This window comes from Squalius cephalus (genome assembly GCF_949319135.1).
Source record: "Squalius cephalus genome assembly, chromosome: 1".
Lineage (NCBI taxonomy): Eukaryota > Metazoa > Chordata > Actinopteri > Cypriniformes > Leuciscidae > Squalius > Squalius cephalus.
Window position 1 is genome coordinate 21,598,057 of NC_137122.1, and position 23,747 is coordinate 21,621,803.

The 23,747-nt window shown below is 37.7% G+C and overlaps 2 protein-coding genes across 5 annotated transcripts in view; both read right to left on the minus strand.

Moving 5' to 3' along the window:
• Positions 1-4,836: 4,836 nt before the first annotated feature.
• slc25a38a (solute carrier family 25 member 38a) lies at positions 4,837-15,324 on the minus strand. 3 transcript variants are annotated; one of them, XM_079881784.1, is made up of 9 exons: positions 14,842-14,946; positions 14,650-14,716; positions 14,313-14,374; positions 9,285-9,397; positions 9,118-9,202; positions 8,186-8,365; positions 7,543-7,711; positions 6,037-6,203; positions 4,837-5,372 (listed from the first exon to the last, which is right to left on the minus strand). In XM_079881784.1, the coding sequence occupies exons 3-9, from the start codon at positions 14,325-14,327 to the stop codon at positions 5,250-5,252; spliced, it is 852 nt and encodes a 283-aa protein (XP_079737910.1). In that variant the 5' UTR covers positions 14,328-14,374; positions 14,650-14,716; positions 14,842-14,946; the 3' UTR covers positions 4,837-5,249. The 3 variants fall into 3 exon arrangements, with proteins under 3 accessions (XP_079737910.1, XP_079737911.1, XP_079737909.1); XM_079881785.1 differs by lacking the exons at positions 14,650-14,716; positions 14,842-14,946 and adding an exon at positions 15,296-15,324; XM_079881783.1 differs by having other exon boundaries at positions 14,650-14,946.
• Positions 15,325-16,086: 762 nt separating this feature from the next.
• The window catches only part of myh9b (myosin, heavy chain 9b, non-muscle), a 54,414-nt gene continuing 46,753 nt past the window's right edge, over positions 16,087-23,747 (minus strand). For both annotated transcript variants that reach the window (XM_079880525.1, XM_079880524.1), the window contains 9 exons: positions 22,806-23,018; positions 22,111-22,272; positions 20,961-21,089; positions 20,714-20,802; positions 20,262-20,385; positions 19,187-19,395; positions 18,892-19,000; positions 18,640-18,812; positions 16,087-17,282 (listed from right to left, as the gene is read on the minus strand). In XM_079880525.1, coding sequence (XP_079736651.1) covers positions 17,174-17,282; positions 18,640-18,812; positions 18,892-19,000; positions 19,187-19,395; positions 20,262-20,385; positions 20,714-20,802; positions 20,961-21,089; positions 22,111-22,272; positions 22,806-23,018 — 1,317 coding nt within the window. In that variant the 3' untranslated portion in view covers positions 16,087-17,173. The remainder of the gene's footprint in view (positions 17,283-18,639; positions 18,813-18,891; positions 19,001-19,186; positions 19,396-20,261; positions 20,386-20,713; positions 20,803-20,960; positions 21,090-22,110; positions 22,273-22,805; positions 23,019-23,747) is intronic.

Consider the following 23,747-nt stretch of genomic DNA (forward strand, 5'->3'; position numbering starts at 1 on the left):
GTGTACATGGATGTAAACCAGATCACTTATGCTGTAGGGATGGAAAAAGGCTCCAAAAATCTGTTGACAATCAGAGTGTTCAAGGTGAATCAATTGTCATGTCAAGTAATGCCAGTTCAATGAGCAGATCATTCAAAAGCTCTAAGCACCAAGCCTCAAGTTACAAAAGTGGACATGGACAGAGAAAGTCCCTAAGAACGGTGACTGTAGCAGATACTGCCTTAGAACCAAGTGAAGGAACAGTGAGAACCAGGGCAGGAAGGCTAGTGAAACCTGTCAGGCGCCTGCTCGAGTGTATGAGCATGATCTTGACTGAATCGGGGCAAAAAGATCCTCTCGCAGAGTTGCTCAAAATTGTGTCAAGTTTGATAGAGAGTTAAATTGATCCTTAAAGTAAAATGTTAAGCTGAACTTAAGAATTGACCAGAATTAAGAACTGAGTGAGCTTTGATAGGATTTGAGAAGTACTTTTTGTGGGAATTTATGGTAATATGTAGGCTATAAGGGCATATTTCTCCCGAGCAAAATGTTTTGCTATTCACGTGAATGACTTAAGTCTGGGAATTCTACATTAAAGGAAAATGTCTCACCTACAGCCTTAAAGTTTGCTGAAATTTAGGAGGGGAGAGTGTAGTGAATGGAGTTTTTCATGGTAACTGTTCCAGCAAACTTTTATTTGTTCAATAATTAAATCGGTTATATAAGTCAAAACAAATACTTTAAACATTCTCAATGCAATTTTTATTTTTCTCTGCAACAAGGAAAATGTGTATTTTTATTTATAATTAACATTTTGAGTTTGTTCTGTGAGTGACGTCAGTGATAATGGACCGGTCGCGCCTGCTCTCTCAGAACAGCCTGTGACTGGAGAGAGTCAGGTATGTCTGTGCAGTGCTCTTCATTTAAGAGTAAAATATACTGTATAAAGTGATGTTCGAAGTCAATATTTATCATAGAAATGTCATGAAACCGAAACAAGTTGATATATTCACTTTTCTGAGTACAGTTTGATGCATTTTCTGAGTTTCATGAACGCACGTGTTTGTTTGATGTTGCCGCCCGCGCGCCAAACTAGAGTGCGGGTTTTTCCTTGTAAATACATTTCTTGAAATATAATTTTGGTGGATTGAGTCTGTAGAAATGTTGTTTTGTATATTGAATGTCTGTAACTTTAGTTTGGATGCTAGAATGTATGTTTATAGCCATATGTGTGGCCTGTATTAGATGAATTGCAGTTTCTGTAATGGAGGACAGTACTTAATGTGTCTTTTCTCATACATCCTTCAGCTGAGAGAGAGAGTGAACCTGAAGGCGTGTGTGTTAATTGTCTGTCCTCTTGTCAATAAACTGCAGGTATGTTCAACAATAAGGGAAAAAAACCACAATACGATCTAACAAATTGAGATATTTTGGCTAAAATCTTAATGTAACAATATGTACTTTTAATGGAATTTTATTTCTTTAATTTGATTTTTGTGAATGTGAATTTCCATAAATAAGACACAGAGAAATTGATTGTTGTAAAACAAGACTTTATTGTATAAAACGGAGAACAGCCTGTGACTGGAGAGAGTCAGCTGAGAGAGAGAGTGAACCTGAAGGCGTGTGTGTTAATTGTCTGTCCTCTTGTCAATAAACTGCAGACGTGGTCCACCGAAGCCAGTGGTGTCGTGGGGGTTTTCTTGTGGTGTGAGACGAGATCCGCTACAATTACAAATAAAATAGCATTTGCATCCCATGAAGCATTGTGAATAATTTTACTTTTAGTTTATATAATATATTAATAATTGGATTTTTTTGCTGTTGAAACACTCAGAAAACTTAAATATAGCTAAAACACAAAAAGCATGTGTGCAATCTGTCTAGGTAGAAATGTAACTCTGGATATTATATTTATTATAGTGACAAAAAAATGCATTAGTACTGAAGACAAACTGACGAAAGAAACATTTAGAATTCAGAGTAATTTCGTTTTTTATATTTCAATAAATTTGCTGTGTTTTCTCATCGTTGAATTCAGCAATAACCTGCATTCAGAATGAGACTCAATGAGCACCACAAATTTGAATAGCCTATCGAGCTGAAAGTATTTGGGGCGTTTTAAAGATTCACTGATCCGTGACTGAGAGGTGTGGAGTCGGACACTTTCTGCTTTCCGTGAAGTCACCTGATCTACATTAAATGAAACTACACAGTTTAGGCTACTGTTTTCATTCAAGCAAAACCAAAACACCTGCTGTTTATTTTGAATTAGGCCTACAATGTTTTATTTTCTTGGCAATACAAAACTGAGAATGTTCTAGAATGAGCTGAATGTGTATGTCATATAGGGCCTACAGTATTACAATAAATGTATAGTCCTATCAGTAGAAAACAGACATTTTTAATGCTTTTTTTTTTTTTTTTTTTTTCAAATAGGTGAGCTCAGAGGAATAATGAATGAAATAATGAACTAAAAAATAATCTTAAAATCTGAAATATATCCATACTAATGATCAAGATATAGCAGAGGCAGTGAGCTTTCAGAAACCTGTTGGTCGAGTTCAGAAAAAAAAAGAAAAGAAAAAAACTACACAAATGTCCCAGTAACACTGACACGAAACATTGTGTGCGTTATAAACAAGTGCAGCAAAATGTGTAGTGAATGCTCATTTATATTTACACTAATAACTTATCATGTTATCGGAAACTTGGTGAAGAATTACTTTGGATAATACGTGGCTATCTAAGCAAACTAATGAAATTCTTCCTTGTGTTCTGCTGTACTGTGTTTTCCTCGCCTCTGGATGGCGCTTGTTCACAGTGTTGTGGTTTCTATGAGTCGCTGTACTGTGTTTTCTGTCCTCTACACACTAGACGGCACTGTTGTGACCATATTAAGACACACGGGATGGATTGTCCATATTAAGACAAAGACCATATTAAGACAATGGCGAGACGCGGAGTGACTTCTCGGTTGTTGTACATTCTGTCGCAACTCCTGTTTGCTTTGAGACTTACTGTCCTAGATGAAGAGTCACGAATGTTTACACAGCGAACAAACATGTTTGAATGTTTTTAATTAACGTTTATTTAATATGGAGACATGCACAAACCTCAATAAGAGAAGCAGTGAAAGTGAAAATGAACGGAAAACAAGGACGATAATGTGCGCTGTGTGTGTGTGTGTGTAATCAATAGGTTAAAGTATCGGCTAATCAGTGATTTGATGTTCGCAGGTAAATAAGGATGAAACGAGAGCACGATCATCACGTCCCTAATTTAACTGGGTTAAAATGTCAAATTAAAACAACTAAAAATGATTATAAGATTAGCTGGTGTAGCCTACAGTCTTTCATAAACAACTAGATGTTCACTTACAAAAAAATGACATTATTTCCTCCACAATTCCATTATTATTGTTGCAGCAGCAGTAAAACTGTGGTAGAAATAATTAAAATAGACATGAAATAACAAAGATTCTGAATTGTATTTTTAAAATTTTGTTTTTTAAATATTATAGCAACAAAGATTCTGATTTTTTTATTAAAAATAATATAAAACAACAAAGATTCTGAAAGATATTTATTAATAGTTTATATACTAACAACTTCTTTATTAAATATTCATAATTAGATTTTTTAATTAACTTTTTATTTAAAATAAAGACCCTAAAAGCCTCTTTCAATTTTCTTTTTTCAATGTCCTAACCCTAACATACAAAAAAAAAAAAAAACTTTCTTGAAAAGACTGAGTGGAAATGTTGTGGTAACATTATTATATCAGAAACAAAGATATAAAACATCTAAGTGGTAAAAATATAAATCATCGAGTGGCATTTGTCAATCACAGAGCCAAATGTAAAGTATTACACTTTTTCAGCGTGTCTCGTAATGATTGTCCAGATCAGCATGTGTCTGTTGTCTTGTAATGGTTTGTGTTCTTTCCTTTGACTCGTTTGCGTAAGAGACTCGTTTGAGGTCATCGGTCTTATCAGTGCCCCCTCATTCAGAGAGGCTTTGTTGCTGCGGATGACCCTCGTTCATATCAGAAAAATACTGAGCTGGAAAAACTCAATTTACCTCACAGGTTGATCTTTACAGAAACATTTGTGACAGGTTGAACTGGCAGAGGAGTTCAGGAAAGGCATGTCGATTTCCCATGTTTCCTCAAGCCAGTTTGAGCGATCTGTCCCAGACAGAAACATAGTGTCGGCCCAGATCCGGCCCACATCTGGTACACATGCATTCCACATGTGCTGGATCTGGGTTGGATCTGGGCTGACACTTTTGATTGAGGGTACGTTTACATGACAAAAGATATGCTTAAAACGGAGAAGTTTTCCGCGTTCAGACGACATCATTGTCATTCACACGGACCCGCGAAAACGACTAAAAACGCTGTATTCTGCTGCTAGACCATTAGATGGCGATGAAACACTACTGAACACATAATACGCATGTGCATGACGATCTCTCCAGAGATTCACGTTTTTGTTGTTTGCACGGAGACCGTTTTCAAAAACGTTCATTTTGGAACTTGTTTTCAAAACTTTGCGTTTTCAGGCACCCAAAACGCCGTTGTCGTGTAAACGAACGTCCAAAACGCATAAAAAGTTTATGTTTTTAGTTTGAACATGGTGTTGTGATTATTACGGGAGCCGTTTGAGTTGAGTTTTTCCTTGCAGATCATCCCTCATTTCTTCCTGATCTTCACATTCAGCATTCAAATGATTTGAATAAGGAGGGATTGTGTGAATGCAGGGTAAGTGAAGAAGCCCCGCCCTACATTTGTTTTCGCAGAAGCCGTTGCACTTGGATATACATCACAATAGGGAAGAAAAAATGATCACAAATTCTGTTTCATGATGGCTTTAATAATAATAATTTGACTTAAACAACATATCAAGTTAACCTGGCAATCATAACCTGCAACATAATACTATAAAATCGAACAGATTATGGCTGTCTTAAAGCAGCTCATGATGCGACACTGTATAAAAATGTTATAAGCAGCGTAATTTACTCAAAAACAGACAAGACAAGCTGAGCTGACATATTAAAGTGCGTTTCAAAGCTCAATATCTTTGTTCAAGACGTTTTTCACTTCAGTTCACCGTGATTGAGAATCAAAGCAGTTTGTGATGATCAAACAGCTCAGTTTCTCTGGACCCACATGATCCTCACCATGGAGGATCTCAGAGTCAAACACTGAAACATCAGACGTCCCGTGTGAAGATCTCGGTCAGAGTGTGATGTGTTCGATCGTTCTCAGGACTGGAGGCCCATCTGAGCCATCAGCTGTTCGTACACCGTCCAGGCCATCGCCGCCATCATGGTTCTCCTCAGAGAGCGAGGAACCGCACCGCGGAAAAACCCCACCAACCCTTGATCCTGACAGACAGACAGAGGCATCACTTCAATTAGTTTTATTTGAATATTTTAGGTACAGTAATTTTGTTGCTTGTGTTTGTGATTTTAATAAGCTTTTAATTTTTAAACTATATATTTATATGCTTTTTTTTGTTATTTTTATTTCAGTTCTTTGTCATTTTAGTTTTAGGAATATCATTTTAGTATTCAGCTTAATAAAAAAAAATATTAGTGGAAGTGGATTTACATTAGAGGTCGACCGATTCATAGGTTTTGCCGATATATCGGTACCGATAGTTGATTGGAGCAGCTTTTAAATTTTTAAACAATACATAATATATGTGTCTGTACTGTATATATATATATATATATATATATATATATGGACGACAAACCTGTAAATTCATTTTAAAAAAATCTCTCATTCAAGAGGCTCAAACAAAATCTACAGACGGAAGTGTTTGCGGAAACCTGTATGAACACAATCAGATGCAGTTCTAGCTTGTAATGACTAATCTATCTAATGATTATTATTGCACTATATTACAGTAATATCTGCCTTGCATCATGTCTATAAAACCCCTCAATCATGGTTAAATCACAGTAACATACAGCCTCTCATAGAAGCCGAGTGCCAGTCTGAGGCAGCAGAGAGAGGTGCATGTTGGGAGACAGCATCTGTTACCTTGTAAATGTATCGCAGCACATCTGACGTCCTACTGAAGACGTCTGGACTCACTTGAACATGAGTTTTCACCACATCTGCCGGCTGGGTCATGACGGAGGCCAGGACGCCGGCCAGAACCCCACAGCTGAAGTTAGCCAGCGGAGCGTAAGACGACTGACTGATCTCTGAGAGAGAAGCAGAGTTTATCAGTGCAGGCTGTTACACAATGAAGGAATGACTAGACAGGTCTCTTATCTCATATGGAGAAACATTTCCACATCATGAGCAATATTCCTGTTACCTGTTATCACACCGAACCTCTCAAGGTTCTGAGAAAAAAATGTCCCAAAAGGACATGGGGATGGAAAAAATATGAGATGGGAGGAAAAACTGAATATCTTTTTTGTTTACTTGCAAAATGTTTGCTTTCCTATGAGAAACTTTGCGGTAAATCGCAAAATTTTGGTGTTCCCGTGGGACATGTTGCATTCGCTTGCAAAACTTGTGTTCCTCTGAGAAACTGCATTCGCTCATAACAATTTTGCGTTCCCTAAGACATTTTGAGTTTTTAAACTTTTGATAACACAAGATGCGTTTTGATATTTTGCAATAATTGTGTGTTTATATCTCACAATTCTGAGAAAAGAATTGAGAATATAAAGAAAATAATATAAATTCCCAATTGCAAAAAAAAAAGACAGAATTGTGAGAAAAAAGACAGAATTGCGAGAAAAAAAAGTCAGAATTACGAGAAAAAAAACAGAATTGCAAGAAAAAAAAGTTAGAATTGTGAGATATAAACTCGCAATTGCAAGTAAAAAGTCAGAATTGTGAGAAAAATGTCAGAATTGCGAGACATAAACTGGCAATTGCAAGAAAAGAAATCAGAATTTCGATATATAAACTCCCATTTGCAAAAAAAGTCAGATTTGCAAGAAAAAAGAGAGTTGCGAGAAAAAAAGTCAGAATTGCAAGAAAAAAGTCAGAATTATGAAAAAAATCCAGAATTGTGAGAAAAAGACAGAATTGCAAGAAAAAAGTTAGAATTGCGAGATATAAACTGGAAATTGTGATAAAAAAATCAGAATTGCGAGATAAGTCGCAATTATCTTTTAAATTGTTTTATTCCCGAGAAACGTTGCATTTGCTTGCGATTTTTTTTGCGTTCCCCTGAGAAACGTGGCATTTGTTCACAAAACTTGCGTTCCACTGAAAAACTCGTAAGACTTTTGAGTCATTTTGCATTTGCTCACAAAATTATTGCGTTCCCCTGAGAAAGTCACGTTTGCTTGCAAAAATTTGTTTTGTGAGCAAACTAATAATATAATTTTTCCTCCCATGACACGAATGTTCTAATCTAGTGCAAAAAATAAATAAAAAAATCCTAACTTTCTTTCTATAAAATAATTATGAGCCAGATGTTTCTTGGTAAAATGAACCCTTTAAGCTGCTAAAATCCTATTGAATCAAACACATATTTGAAGTACATGTAGTGTATATCACACTCTCAGTGTGTGTTCAGACCTGATGGCAGTGAGTATTTGGCCTGGCTGTAGATCATGACGTATATCCCGGAGAACGGTGCGTCTCTGAGCAGTGTGGCCGTTAGACCGGAGAACAGGGCCTTGGGTCCCTCCGTCCGGCACACGGACCGCAGCGCTCCTGACACACTGCTGTACTGATAGCGGCCGCTCTGAAACACACACACATCATGGTTTCACACTCTCTCATGAGGCCAATCTACACTAGTGTTCAAGAGTTAGGAAGATATTTTAATGTTTTGTAAGGAAGTCTCTTCTGCTCAGCAACAATTGCATTTTTTTTTTATCAAAATTCAGTAAAACACTAAAATATTATTACAATTTAAAAGAGCTGTTTTCTATGTGAATATAGAGTAAACTAATTTATTCCTGTGATCAAAGCTGAATTTTCAGCATCATTACTCCAGTCTTCAGTGTCACATGATCCTTTAGAAATCATTCTAATATGATGATTTGATGATCCAGAAACATTTATTATTATCAATCTTTTGTAACATTATAAATGTGTTTACTGTCACTTTTGATCAACTTAATGCGTCCTTGCTGAATAAAAATGCACATTTTGAATGCTAGTGTATTGATTTGTATTTATCTACACACATGCACACACACACACACACACACACCTCGAAGCGTGTTTTGATGACAGTGACGGGCAGCATGCAGACGCCGGCCACACATCTGGCTCCGGCTCCCAGCAGCACTGAATGCAGGGGCCCCGGGGCCCCGCCAGGGAAAAAATGCTGCTTTAGTGTGAAATACGTGCTGAAGTAGATCCCGACTCCTGGAATACAGCGCACAAACGACTGCGGAGAGAGAAACAGAGAATATAATAGGGCTGCACAATTAATCACAATGAAACCGCAGCGATTTGGCAAAAGGCTGCGATTATTTTATGCCCAGTTTGTCAGTGCAGAACAGCTGATCGGTAATAAATGCCTCTCCATCTGAACACCAGAGGGCGTCTCACACACACACACACACCACATATCCATCTGAACACTAGAGGGCGTCTCACGCACACACACTCCACATATGTCCCGCCGCAGAAGTACGATAAAACATGTAATTCCAGGAAACCCCTATCGCTGTATCTGAATAAACAGAAGATTGAAGCGCTTTGATTAAACATGACTAATAAACACACGACTGCCTTATTCTGTGTAAGAATCATCATCTCACAGAAGGATGAGCTCAGCTCTCGTTATGAAGTGAGTTTGGAGTAAATGCATGTTATTAAATTTTGTCTTTTGTTGAACAAGAGGTTCATAAATGCTTCTCATGTTTGGAAAGATGTTTGATGTGTGTTGCTTTTTCAAATGCTCGTTATAAGAGACTCAAACTCAGTGCTTTCAGATGGAGCAGCGTTTACAGAGCTGGACGTCACTGACAAGCTGTCATAAAAAAATAATCACAGCCTTTGCGATTTCATAATCGCGATAAGCCAAATCGGTTTAAGTGCGATTACATGTAAATTGCGATTAATCGTGCAGCCCTAGGATATAACCACACAAACAAACATAACAGAAGTATTGTGTCGGATGAGTGTGACACTCACAGGTGAGACGCCTCTCCACAGTCCCAGGAGCGTCTCGGTCCGCAGGACACTCACAAACACCTCCACCATGCCGACCCGACCCGACCTGAAGCACAGAACACAGTTCAGTCACAATTCCCTCAGCCAGACTGAAGCGGTCCTCGACCCCGTCCCGTGTGTGCACTGACCCGGGCTGTAGCGTCTGCAGGCGCGTCTTCAGCAGGTCCAGGGGCTGGAAGAGCAGCGTGGAGCACGTCCCGCTCAGAGAGCCACACATGAACGCCTTCAGGGCCGGATGAGCCTGAAACAGGGTTAAACAGGCATAAACAGTCAGTCAAAAACTGCTCTGATCATATTGGTTTACACAAAAATGGTTAAAAATGATTTTAGATGGAGTTTAGCATGTAACTTCTTTAAATATTTTTTTTTTTGTGTTTACAAAAATAGTGTGTGTATATACAGTCGAGCCCAGAATTAATCATACCCCTGGTAAATATGATCAAAAATGGCTGTAAAAAAATAAATCTGCATCGTTTATCCTTTTGATCTTTAACTCAAAAAATTGGCAAAATCCTAACCTTTCATTTAAGTAAAATAATTGAAAGTGGGGGGGAAATCACATTATAAAATAAATGTTTTTCTCCAAAACACGTTGGCCACAATTATTCATACCCTTTTATTAAATACCTTTTTGCAATCTCCTTTTGCCAAGATAACTGTTTTGAGTCTTCTCCTATAATGCCTGATGAGTTTGGAGAACACCTGACCAGAGATCAGAGACCATTCCTCCAGAATCAGAATCAGAATCTCTCCAGATCCTTCAGATTCCCAGATCCATGTTGGTGCTTCTTCTCTTCAGTTCACCCCATTCATTTTCTATATGGTTCAGGTCAGGGACTGGGACGGTCATGGCAGAAGCTTCATTTTGTGCTCCCTAACACATTTTTGTGTTGATTTTGATGTTTGTTTTGGATCATTGTCCTGATGGAAGATCCAACCAGGCCCATTATAAGATGTCTAGCAGAAGGCGTCAGGTTTTGATTTTTTATCTGTTGATATTTGGTAGAATCCATAATACCATGTATCTGAATAAGAAGTCTGGGACCTCCAGCAGAAAAATATGCCCACAACATTAAAGATCCAATGGTATATTAAATTGTACACATGGGGTACATTTTATCCTTGTGTTCACCAAACCCATCTAGCGTGTTTGCTGCCAAAAAGCTCTTTTTAGTTTCATCTGACCACAGAACCCTGTGCCGTTTGAAGATCCAGTCGTGTCTGACAACAGAATATGCTGGAGTTTGTTCTTGGAGGAGCGAGGAGGATTTTTCTTGAAACCTTCCCAAACAACATGTGGGGATGTAGGGGTTGTTTGATTTTTTTTTATAGGCTTTCTGACCCCAAGACTCAACTAATCTCTGCAATTCTCCATCTGTGATCCTTGGAGAGTCTTTGGCCACTCAAACTTTCATCCTCACCGTCCATTAAGACAATATAGACACACGTCCTCTTCCTGGCAGATTTGTAATATCTTTAGTTGATTATAACTTCTTAATTATTGTCCTGATGGTCAAAATGGGGATTTTCAATTCTTTAGCTATTGTCTTACAGCCACTTTCTATTTTGTGATGCTCAACAATCTTTTGATGCACATCAGAACTATTCTGTGGTTTTACTCATTGTGATGGATGATTCAGGGGATTTGGCATTTGTGCTTCCTCATATTTAAACTCCTGTGAAACAAGAAGTCATAGCTGAACAGTTTCATGTTCCTAGTCACCCTGGTGTGCTAAAAAAGGTAAATATTAATGGGAATATACTTCAGAGATATTTTATTCAGAAAAAATTCTAGGGGTATGAATAATTGTGGCCAACGTGTTTTGGAGAAAAACATTTATTTCATAATGTGATTTCCCCCCCCCCCCATTTTCAATTCTTTTACTTAAATGAAAGGTTAGATTTTTGCCAATTTGTTGAATGAAAGATCAAAAGGATAAACGATGCAGATTTATTTTTTACAGCCATTTTTGATCATATTTACCAGGGATATGATTAATTCTGGGCACGACTGTATGTATATATATATATATATATATATATATATATATATATATATATATATATATATATATATACATACACACACACACATTTTATGTATAGACCCATTTTTAAAAAAAAATGCTAAAACTAACTAAAATTAAAGAAGCCGTATGTAAGATTGTGGCCAAAACTGGTACTGCAATCACTATATCCCCTCCCCCTCGCCCCTGACTCGAGGTTGCCAGATATGCTTCAGGATCCAGCAGGAACGTAGGCTGCTACAAGGAGCTGCAGCTGTGGTAAGAGCAGCAGAGCTGGCAACCCGGATGCCGAAACACTACTGACTTCGTGATTGGTAGATAGGTGGAGGGTGGCACTTCAGGCCAAAACACAACATGACAACATCAACATCAGTTGAGGGCTGCAACTTCACTTTTTAAATGACAATATCCTGGCTGTACTACTGTTGTCAGTGATATAAGTATTTGAAATGAACATGATTTCTTAATGTCTAGTGACATATCAGGGCCATTTTATGATTAATTGAAACACATTTCTTACATACAGCTCCTTTAAAGTAAAAATGGAAAATATAAAAAAAAAAATCAAAATTTTAATAAAAACTATAATAGTATATTAGTTATACTAAACTTAAGCCATAACATTTGTTGCTACTTGAAATAAAAATTAAATTAAATATAAATAAAATCAGCTAGTCAACATTTCTCAGTTTACTTATTTGAAATTTTATGAAATGAAGTAATGAAATAATACATATTTTATATAACATATAGCGATGTTTATATATATATATATATATATATATATATATAAAATAAACTAAAATGTAAGATATATATATATATATATATATATATATATATATATATATATAATATATATATAATATATATATATAAAACTAATTCAAAATCTTAATATCTACCAATGATACGAAAACAACACTGTTACACATTAGTTTTAGCTATGGTGTATTTTGGCCATCATAGACACAACGATCAATGAAAGGATTTCATGAGTGAAAAATATGAATGTGATGATGTAATGCATGACCCAGCAAAGATTAAGTTCTGCTAGACTTTAACTGAAGCTTCTCGTCTGTGTGTCTGTCTACCATTTAACCAAGCCCCGCCTCTTTTCAGAGGACCGCTTCACACGGACCAATCAGAATGCAAAAAACGAGAGGCTTGGCTAAATCCCGCCCCTTCATAGGATTACCAGAGAAATTGGCAGTCTGCTTAACTTCTGCAAACGCTTGAAGTAAACAACAACAAACTCTGTATAATCAGCCCGTTCAGGCCTTTAACTGCATATTACAATCACTCTGTATGATCAAATGCACTGAACATGTTAAACCCCATGGTTTGAAACGTGACAATCCTCCAGCCACTGTGATATGGCACAGTCAGAGCGAACTATCTGCCATATCACTAACCAGATAACATGACTGATATGACCCTGTAGAAACAGGGCAAGTTGATGTGATTGGATCGAGTCAGAGGTCAGAGGTCAGAGTTCAGAGGGAAACTGCAGAACAGACAAAATTATACATTTCAACTAAACTGAATGTCCAGTTTTGCGTTATGTAGTGTATAGCCTATTATACTGTAGAAGGTTAAAACTCTGAGAAACTTTTCGTTCCCCTGAGAAACTTTTCATTCCCCTGAGAAACTTTTCGTTCGCTCTCAAAACTCTTCAGTTCACCTGAGAAACTTTTCATTCCCCTGAGAAACTTTGCATTGATCTGAGAAACTTTTTGTTTGCTCTCAAAACTATTGTGTTCCCTAGAGAAACTTTGCGTTCATCTGCTAAACTTTGCATTCATCCAAGAAACTTTGCGCTCGCTCTCAAAACTCTTCGGTTCACCTGAGAAAGTTTGCGTACATCAGATAAAGTTTGCGTTCATCCGAGAAACTTTGCGTTCATCCGAGAAACTTTGCGTTCATCCGAGAAACTTTGCGTTCATCCGAGAAATGTTGCGTTCTTCTGAGAAACTTTGCGTTCTTCCGAGAAACTTTGCGTTCTTCCGAGAAACTTTGCGTTCTTCCGAGAAACTTTGCGTTCTTCCGAGAAACTTTGCGTTCATCCGAGAAATGTTGCGTTCTTCTGAGAAACTTTGCGTTCTTCCGAGAAACTTTGCGTTCTTCCGAGAAACTTTGCGTTCTTCCGAGAAACTTTGCGTTCTTCCGAGAAACTTTGCGTTCATCCGAGAAACTTTGCGTTCATCCGAGAAATGTTGCGTTCTTCTGAGAAACTTTGCGTTCTTCCGAGAAACTTTGCGTTCTTCCGAGAAACTTTGCGTTCATCCGAGAAATGTTGCGTTCTTCTGAGAAACTTTGCGTTCTTCCGAGAAACTTTGCGTTCATCCGAGAAATGTTGCGTTCTTCTGAGAAACTTTGCGTTCTTCCGAGAAACTTTGCGTTCTTCCGAGAAACTTTTCGTTCGCTTTCAAAACTCTTCAGTTCATCCGAGAAACTTTGCGTTTATCTGATAAACTTTTTGTTCGCTTACAAAACTCTTGCGTTATCTGCTAAACTTTGCGTTCATCCAATAAACTTTGTGTTCGCTCTCAAAACTATTGCTTCCCCCTGAGAAACTTTTTGTTCTCTCAAAACTATTGCTTTCACCTGAGAAACTTTTTGTTCTCTCAAAACTATTGCTTTCACCTGAGAAACTTTGCGTTCGTTCGAGAAAATGTGCATTTATCTGAGAAACTTTGCGTTTATCTGAGAAACTTTGCTTTCCCCTGATAAACTTTGCGTTCATTTGATAAACTTTTTGTTCGCTTACAAAACTCTTGCGTTATCTGCTAAACTTTGCGTTCATCCGATAAACTTTGCGTTCATCCGCTAAACTTTGCGCTCATCCAAGAAACTTTGCGTTCGCTCTCAAAACTCTTGTATTCCCCTGAGAAACTTTGTGTTCATCCAAGAAACTTTGCGTTCATCTGATAAACTTTTTGTTCGCTTTAATACAAAACTCTAGGAAATAATGATGTAAGATAAAATACATTAATGCTTTTGCAAGCAAATGCAATGCTTTAGTTTTTTTAGTTTTTTTGATTGATGATAAAAAACAAATTCACTGTCTAAACTGTTTTGACTAATGTATAACAGGTTTGCAAAAAGCAATAAAACACACAGACTTACCAGCAAGAACTCCATGTTGTTTGAGATGATCAGTAAGTTTGTCCTTGAGAGCAGCTCAGCTTCTGAAAACACCAGTGATCTGAGAATGAATTACTGACCGCATCTATTTAATTTCACACGAACTAACATCACCTGACTGTTTCTCTCAACACACACACACACACACACACACACACACACACACTCACGCGGTGCTTATTATTCTGAGTGTGTGCACCGTGCCTCTCATTCATGCGCGCGCTTCCCACGTGAGGTGCACGTTCATTTGGTTCTGACTGAGTGATGTTTTAAGCCAGAAAAAGTAACAGTTTATACTGAGTTATAAAGATCAGCTCACCTCTTCTAGTCTATGATCCGCGGCGGGTGTTCATCATTTTGGGAAATAGGGTTTCCAATTAATGTTGCTGCAAAGGTGACAAATATTCCCAGATGACCTCTGGTAATTACTAAGCTTAGAAATAAAAAAAGTAATAAAACAATAATAGCCTAATAATAACGAAAAGAAACAGAAGATGTGGCGATCACACACCGGGCATCAGTCGGTTCAGTAGCACTGTCAGTCTGTCTGTGCACGCGCTTCACAGGTAGGTATTAAATAAAGGGGCGGGGCCTGGCGAAGGTGTGTCATACATTAAATCTGATTGGCCCTTTACCAGCTAGCGGTTGCAAGACAGTGCCCAAATGTAACAGTTGAGAAATAATAATAACCCTAACCCTCTCACACACACACAAAAAAAATAATAGCCTAGTAATAAAAATGATCTCAGTGAAACGCAATCATAAATCATATAGATTTATAATCATATAGATTTATAAATTCGCTTCAATGCAAAGCAGATAAATCCGCTCAAAACGGCTCTATCTGCATTTGTGCGCGCTCTCGTGGCAGAACTCAGTACAACTGCATTTATTATGTCTATGGTCAGTCAGAACTGGCTGTAGCCTACCATTTAATTCATATGAATTCGGGACAGGTAGCCTACCATGTGGCAACTCTCCTTTTGAAAACCATTTTCATCAGTAATTTATTAAAATGCTATAACGTGATTCACGGTGAACATAAATATTTAATATTGATTCAAATTAGCTTCCGTTTACATATTTTGCAAAATGGATTAATCTGCCTAGCAACAATGGGTTCTAGACGCGCGGGCTTTTTTTCAAGAGAAAAAAGTATGAAAAATATGTTTTGCCAATAAATACGGTTGTTGTATTTTCTTGTATTCTTTAATATTTGCAACATACTCTCATTTTTTTTGTTAATTAAAAAATATTCTGCCAATAAATATTTGGTGAGAAAAATGGGTGAAAGAAATGCTGAGGTAGAACAATGGTTATGTTTTACATTCAGATTATAAGCATTTATTTTGTTTGTTGCTTCATTCGATGTTAAAGTTCATTACTATATAGGGCTACATCTATTATGTTGTACAGCAAATTGTTGAAATTAGTGGGTTGAGCAGTCCATTTTACTATTTAAATTAAGTTTATGGACCTTGTTTTGTAGCTAGAATAAAAAAAAAAAAGATCAAGTCAAGAGACATACACTTAAAGCGGTTTTGGAAAAGCCATTTTATTGCATATCATTATAACGATTTATGACAAATCTCTCCAGATATCATTTAGGAGCTGCAGAGAGAGAACATAACACAACATCACAAAGTCATTATTGGGAGACAATGAGAATGAGAGAGAAAAATGCTCTACGTATCCATACATAATCAATAATAGTACATTTCTCTCACTTCCCAGCAGTGTGAGCGGAAAAGCAGAAACTGAGCACGAGCTTCGAGGAGTGAGATCGCCAACCCCTTAAAAAAATCCTCAACAGAATAATCTCTGCCTTTCTGAGAGAAACCCCGAAAGAGAAATCCAATACAGATCGCGGAATAATCAAATATGATGTCAGAGAGTTTTAAACGTGATCAGAGGTAGCCACGGAAACCGTTCCATATTTCAAAAACTCCCGCCAAACGGTGGATTCCCGCCCTGCGAAGCCGTGCTCAGAGTTTACAGTGTGTATGTGTGTGAGAGAAACCGTCAACCCATCCACCCTTCATGCCCTGAACATTAATAAAGACACATATACTTGAAGGAAAAGAGGATCAGAAAATATCCAAATAGTAGATTTAAGGCGATAGTGCATAGTCTAAATGAGTTCGTGCATTGCCTACTCTGTCTTTATTCCTTCAATCTGCAGCAACAGTGCGAAAAACACACACCTTTTATTGCTCAGAACAAACAGACACAAATCTTTCCCCATTTCATGTGCATATATGGTGACAATCTCTAATATTTTCCGTGCTGGTTTGAATTACTAAATGCCTTATTTGTGTGTAAAGCCCAGAAAGCGTAACTGTATGATACTATCTGTAATTATCATCACAATCTCTTATTTACCAGCAGAGGCGCAAGCGCTATGTTCATCCTTATACCATTATAAAAACTTACGAATAAAATACAGTTGTGTAGAAAGCAACGTCGCTTTGGTCCCCTTCAAATAAGTTCTTTCTTCACTTTTTTTTTTTTTTTACTCTTTTTTTCTTTTACTTCACTTAGAAAAATAGATCCAGAATCGGGACTATCATTGAGGGAATGTGTCCTTACAAAAAATATCATTCCGCTCTTTTCTAATCTAGACGATGACATGAAAACACGAATTTGGTCCTCAGTGCGAGTGAAGCTGTTGAGTGTGATTGTCAAGAGAACCATTGTGTGTGTTTTTTTTAATACACTATGGCACTAAAATAACGATAATATAAAAAGACGAGAAGGAATCTCTGAGTTTTCCTGGACGTTATCGTCCGGCGTGTGTGTGTGTGTGTGTCTGTGTGTGAGGGAACGCTGCGGTTCGGCTTCTTTCACTCTGGTTTGGGTTCGGGGGTTTCGCTCTTGGCCTCTGGGTCTTCATCGCTCTCGATTCCCGAGCGGCTGACGATGCGACGCATGGTGAAGGGTAAATCGCCACGCCTGGACACAAAAACACACATTTCAATGTCAGATATGCATTTGATCACATATGCAAGGTACTGGGATATTGACCCTCTGGAGACTTGTCCTGAAAACTGTTTTTTTTTTTTTTATTGCGTAATCTAAAAAGAAAAAGGATAGGAACATTCTGGAAGCTTGTTACACGGAACGCAACTTTTAATTTTCTTTATTTTATCTCATTGCGACTTTAATTTCATAAACTCAAGACTTTCTTTCTTGCAATTGCGTGATATAAAGTCGAAATTACCTTTTAAATTGTTTTATTCCGTGGCGGAAACAAGATCAGATAAAAAAAAAGAACAATAGAAAAATTCCAAATAGTTGAACATAATTGGAATGTATTTTTGCAATTATTGTATACATAATTAAACCGGAGAATGTATTAATTTATATGATTAATATAATAAATCAGGAAACTAGATTAGGTAAAATAAAACATGCGTACGAGTTGACATTCCCTTTATTTGTGCTTATGTGAAGCAGTGTACACTATTATAGTTTTTATTTTTATATTTTCAGTTTAATTTGAAAGTTTTAGTAATTTTGTTCCATTTCTGTCATTTTTAAATGTCTAAATAGTTTGTATTCATTTTAATTTCAGTATTAGTTTAGTATCAAAAGTTAAACTAAACCAAAATGAGAAATGCTGCCTTTGCAAGCTAGCTAGCTGAAATTTGTAGCTATGATTTATTTTATAACCCTGATGTGAACGTGCTATAACTGATGAAATATAACATTTCTCAAATTGACGGATTAATAATCGCAACTGAAATATTGAGCAAAATGACGAGAGTAACCGATATATGGTTTAGCTGTGCTGTTCTTGCGCACCTGAGTTTGCCTTGTCACTTACAGTGTAAGCCTTCTTTACTCAGGCTCATTTGACTTACTTTATTGTTGTGAAAATGTATCATTTTAACATAAGGTAACACTTTATTTTACAGTGTCCTTGTTACATGTGTTACATAGTAATAACAGTAAATTATGCATAATTACATGCAACTAACCCTCAACCAAACCCTAATCCTAGCCTAACCCTATAGTAAGTACATGTAGTGGCTCATTATTACTCAGTACTTAAATATATAATTACACTGTAACAATGACACCTTCAAATAAAGTGTAACCTAATATTATATAACCAAAATATAACTTACTTTATTTGGATGGCAAAAGGTGATTGAAATTGAAACTTATCTCAAATAACCGCAATGAACCATTTATAGTTTTAGTTTACAACAACCCTGATGTGAACGTGCAATAATTCCGAGATGAGATTTCTCAGTACGTGTCATCAGTCGTGATTAATAATTGCATCTGTGGTGTTGTTGCGCACCTGAGTTTGCTCTTCAGACTGTTGACCTCGCGGTTCATGGCGTCGGCCGATTCGGTGGCGTCCTCCAGCTCTCTCTGCAGTTTCCTGCGGTTAGCGTTCGCTCGCTGCGCCTCCTCCTCCGCCTCCTCCAGCTGACGCTTCAGCTGCTTCATGCGGCTGTTCAACTTGTCCGACTGCAGACAATCACAACCAGCGTCACAATCTGCTCAAACGTGCGGCGGTGGTGTAATGTGCACAGAGAGCGTGAGTCACCTGGTCTTTAAACTGCTCGGAGTTGCGTCTCTCGTCGTCCACCTGCAGAATCACCTCCTTCAGCTTCTTCTCTGTACGACGCACCAGTTTGGACGCCTGCTGCCGCTCTCTAAACACACACATCATACACAATCAGTCCAGTGCTTTTACTGTCATTAGAAATATACATTTATGTCTACAAATAAAAATGCATCTAAGTTAGTATGTAATTGATATATCTTGTATGGTACATAGTAGGGGTGTCACAATATATCGCAATACAAAAATGCAACTATGTATCGTGGATTCCCCTCACTTGGTCTCGACGTCGAGCTGCTCCTCCAGCTGAATGATCTTGGCCTCCAGGGCGGCGATGGAGGCCTTGTACTTGCTCTTCACGGCTCCCTCCAGTTCAGTCAGCTTGAGCTTCAGCTCCTTGTTCTGCCGCTCCATCTGTGATCGAGCGCCTTCCAGACGCTGTGTGGTGCTGCGCTCGGCCGTCAGCTCCACGTTTATCTGGTCCGTCTACACACAGAGAGAGAGAGAGAGAGAGAGAGAGAGATATTGGTAGACATTTCGTAGACACAGAACACGTTTTTAATCTTTCATCCGTCTAAAGAGAAACGAGAGATATTCGTAGACACAGAACACGTGTTGTTAATCTTTCGTCCGACTACAGACAAACGAGAGATATTCATAGACATTTCATAGACACAGAACACATTTTTTTAATCTTTCGTCCATCAAAGATTTAAAAAAAAAAAAAAAAAAAAATGTAGGCAGAAAGACAAACGAGAGATATTCGTAGACACAGAACACGTTTTTTAATCTTTCGACGGTCTACAAACGAGAGAGATATTCGAAGACATTTCGTAGACACAGATCACGTTTTGTTAATCTTGCGTTCGTCTACAGACAAACGAGATATTCATAGACATTTCGTAGACATAGAACAAGTTTTTTAATCTTTCGACGGTCTACAGACAAACGAGAGCGATATTCGTAGACAACACTTTTTTTAATCTTTCGTCAGTCTACAGACAAACAAGAAAGATATTCGTAACATTTCGTAGACAGATCACGTTTTGTTAATCTTTCGTCTGTCTACAGACAAAAGAGACAATATTCGTAGACATTTTGTAGACACAGAACAGGTTTTGTTAATCTTTCATCTGTCTACAGAAAAACGAGAGTGATATTCGTAGACACAGAACACGTTTTGTTAATCTTTCGTCCGTCTACAGACAAACGAGAGAGATATTCGTAGATATTTCATAGACAGAGAACAGGTTTAGTTAATCTTTCGTCCGTCTACAGACAAACGAGAGAGATATTCGTAGACATTTCATAGACAGAGAACAGGTTTAGTTAATCTCGGGAGTGTGTCGGACCTGCAGCAGGGATCTCTTCAGCCGATCGTTCACCAGCTCTGTGTTGTTTTGCTCCTCCTCCAGTTCCTCCTCCAGCTGAGCGATACGAGCCTCCAGACGCCTCCTCTCCTCCGAGCCCAGAGCACTGATCACACACACACACACACACGTCATTATTATATATTTTCCCATTAGGGAAATCAAATAGAAAAATCAAATCGAAACACTGGAAGAATATTAATGCCTCAGTTCTGAATCATATTTTCTTAAAAACTACGTTTTTTTTAGTCCAAAAAATAATAAAACAGTTGGGCATTTAAAAATAAAGTTTTCAATTTATTTATTGTAAATACAAAAGTCTGTGTTCTTGATAACAATGAAAGATTTTTAGCAGTATTTCCCCCCCTAAAAATATGTAAATCATCATCTCACATTACTGATGTGATAATGACGTGATCTAAATGTTTTCTCACCCTTTAGCGGCCTGGTTGTTGATCTCGTCCTGCAGTTCGTCTCTCTCCTGCTGCGCTTGTCTCTTGGCTCGCTCGGCAGCCGCCAGTTCCTGCAAACGCATCGAGAGAAAAGAGAGACGTCAGACTGATCCATGACCCTATGCGATGAGGAGAGAGAGAGAGAGAGAGAGAGAGAGAGAGAGAGAGAGAGAGAGAGAGAGAGAGAGAGAGAGAGAGAGAGAGAGAGAGAGAGAGAGAACACACTGACCTCCTGCAGCTGGATCATCTCGGCCTCCATGCTCTTCACCTTCTTCTCGTTCTCTTTGCTCTGTGCCAGAATCTCCTCGCGGGACAGGCGCGTGTCGTCCAGCTCCCTCAGCAGGTCCTTCATCTGAGCCTGAAACACAACAGCACACACGATCACTCAGTTCCGCTTGTAGACTGGTTAAGGAGTGTTTTGTGGCGTAACGTCCATTACAACAGACAACGTGTTAAAATAATTCGTATTAAAGCATTTAACATGGAAGTCCATGAGGCAGAATGTAACGCTAGTCAGTACGTCACATGAATTCATCCTTAAAATATGAGTCATTTGAGATGTTACATGGTATTTTACTATCAGTATTAGTATTTAGTACTTTAACCCCTGGTTTCACAGACAGGGCTTAAGACTAGTCCTAGACTAAAATGTAAGTCTGAGCTGTTTCCACTGAAATAAACTTGCACTGACTGATCTTAAAAATATATCAGTGCCTTTTTAGTTTTAAGATGCACATCGGTAATGTTTTTTTCTAAGCATGTTTATAAAAATTACTTAAATGTCCTAATTGATCTATGGTCTAATCCTGGCTTAGTCTAAGCCCTGTCTGTGAAACCGGGCCATATAGTTTTAAATATTTAGAATTTGTTTGAATATTTTCCATTTTAATTTGGTACTTTTTAGTATTTTTATTTATTTATTTCAATTTGAATTAAGTACTTAAACTAAATTAAAATGATAAATGTAGTTAAGGCAACTTGCTGAAATAATTTCTCATTTTCGTGGATTTTAAATTGAAGAACTAAACTAATAAAAGTGATAAAAATGCACAACTAAATTCAAATGAAAAACAATATAAAAATATTAACAAAATACAGTATATATATAAATATATAATAACAAATACAGTATATAGCCTAATAAATAAAATCTGAATCAAATCAATACCTGTATTATTACTAAGCTCTTATGACTTGTATTTATGCTTTTCAAACAGTGTGTATTTAATGTTTTATTGATTATTATTATTTATTTAATGACTGGTAAACATTTAATTTGCCTCACCACAGTTTTTGCACACAAAAGGCTAAGTGTGAGTATTTTGAAGAGTTGTTGAGCTCATCACAGGAGTGTGTGTTTTCTGGCGCTGAGGACGAACCTGCACTTTCTTGAGCTGCTTGAGCGCCTCGTCGCGGCTCTTGTTGGCCTGGTCGATGGCGGCCTCCAGCTCCTTCAGGTCCAGTTCCATCTTCTTACGCGCCGCCATCGCCACCGTGCGCTGCTTACGCTCGTCCTCCAGCTCCATCTCCATCTCACGCACCTCAAAACACACACACACAACAACATCAACCACTGCTGCAACAACTGTGAATATATATATCTAAAACTCTGCTTCTTCATCCAATTAATCGAGGAAATAATCGACAGATAAATCATCATCATCATCTTGTTTATACATGTCGATTACTTCCTCGATTAATCATATAAAAAAGCCAATTTATACAAATGCAGTATAAAGATGTATATATATGTATATATATATATATATATATAAAGTGACATTTTAATCAGATTAATCATGGAAATAATCAACAGATTAATTGAGCTATTGTTTATACATGTTCATATGTTAATTATTTAGATTATTTCCTCGATTAATCAATATAAAAAAGCCAATTTATACATGTAGTTTATAGATATATATACACATACACACACAGTAAATAAAAAGTGGCATTTTAATCTGATTAATCAAGGAATTAATCGACAGATTAATCGAATAACAAATCATCAATGAAATAATGATAAGTACAGCCGCATGTTTCATCAGTGGAGTGTGTGTTGTATTGGCACCTGTTTGACGAGCTGCCTCTTCTTCTCCTCTCCCAGCTCGTCCCGGCCCTGCAGGTCTCGCTCGTACTGAGCCTTCATGGCCTGCATGTTGACCTCCAGACGCAGCTTGGCATCTTCAGTGGCCTGAAGCTCGTCCTCCAGCTCCTCCAGCTGAGTCTTCATCTCCTCCAGCTGCTGCTCCATCGAGCGCTTCGACTTCTCCAGATCGTGCACCTGAGAGAGAGAGAGAGAGAGAGAAACCGTCAGACTAATGAACTCCAGCCCTGCATCTCAATGTCCACACTATCCATCCCAAACAGTGTGTGAGATTAGAATAAGTGTCCCAAAGCACATTGTGTTGAAAAGTGTATGCCAGAAGTCCCCGGATGGTCTACTATTATATCTATATTACTTCAAAGTGTGGATCCGCGCTCACTATAACAGCTAATATTACCCACAATCCACTGCGCTTTGGAGGAGAAACTACAAACACGAGTAAAAAGTGTTAAAAAAATACAAAACATGGCGGATATGCGCGACCGATGGTTAAGTAGAGGTTTAGAGATAAAATGTTTGAGTGACTAATCAAAGTTTAACCTGATAAAAAAAATCAATTTAATGTTATCCATGTTATATTTAACCTGCAACAACACTGTGGGCTTTCATAAAGATCCGTTTGGCCATTAACTTTTAAATGCATCATTATGCATTAATATCTCTGCATGAAAGACCCGTGACTGCAGATCAACGAGCTTCTGCATTTCTCTCTGATACGGAAATGAAATTAAATGTTGAGAATTTTGACTGTGACAAGATGATTGACAGGCCAGTTTACTGTGACAGGATGTGTGAAACTAAGTGACAGAGAGCAACCGTAAAGATGCTATTGTATGACGTGATAGTCTGTCCCTAAGCTTGTGTACTCTTCTGCTACACACTCAAAAGTATGCACTTTTACTTCAC

Bases quoted from the DNA above. Each gene is read 5' to 3' on its own strand.
- slc25a38a (XM_079881785.1), bottom strand. The intron at 9,203-9,284 runs GTCAGTGCACAC...TCTGTGCTTCAG, and splicing joins CTGCAGACGCTACAGCCCGG to GTCGGGTCGGGTCGGCATGG. The intron at 5,373-6,036 runs GTAACAGATGCT...TCTGTCTGTCAG, and splicing joins TGCTGCGATACATTTACAAG to GATCAAGGGTTGGTGGGGTT.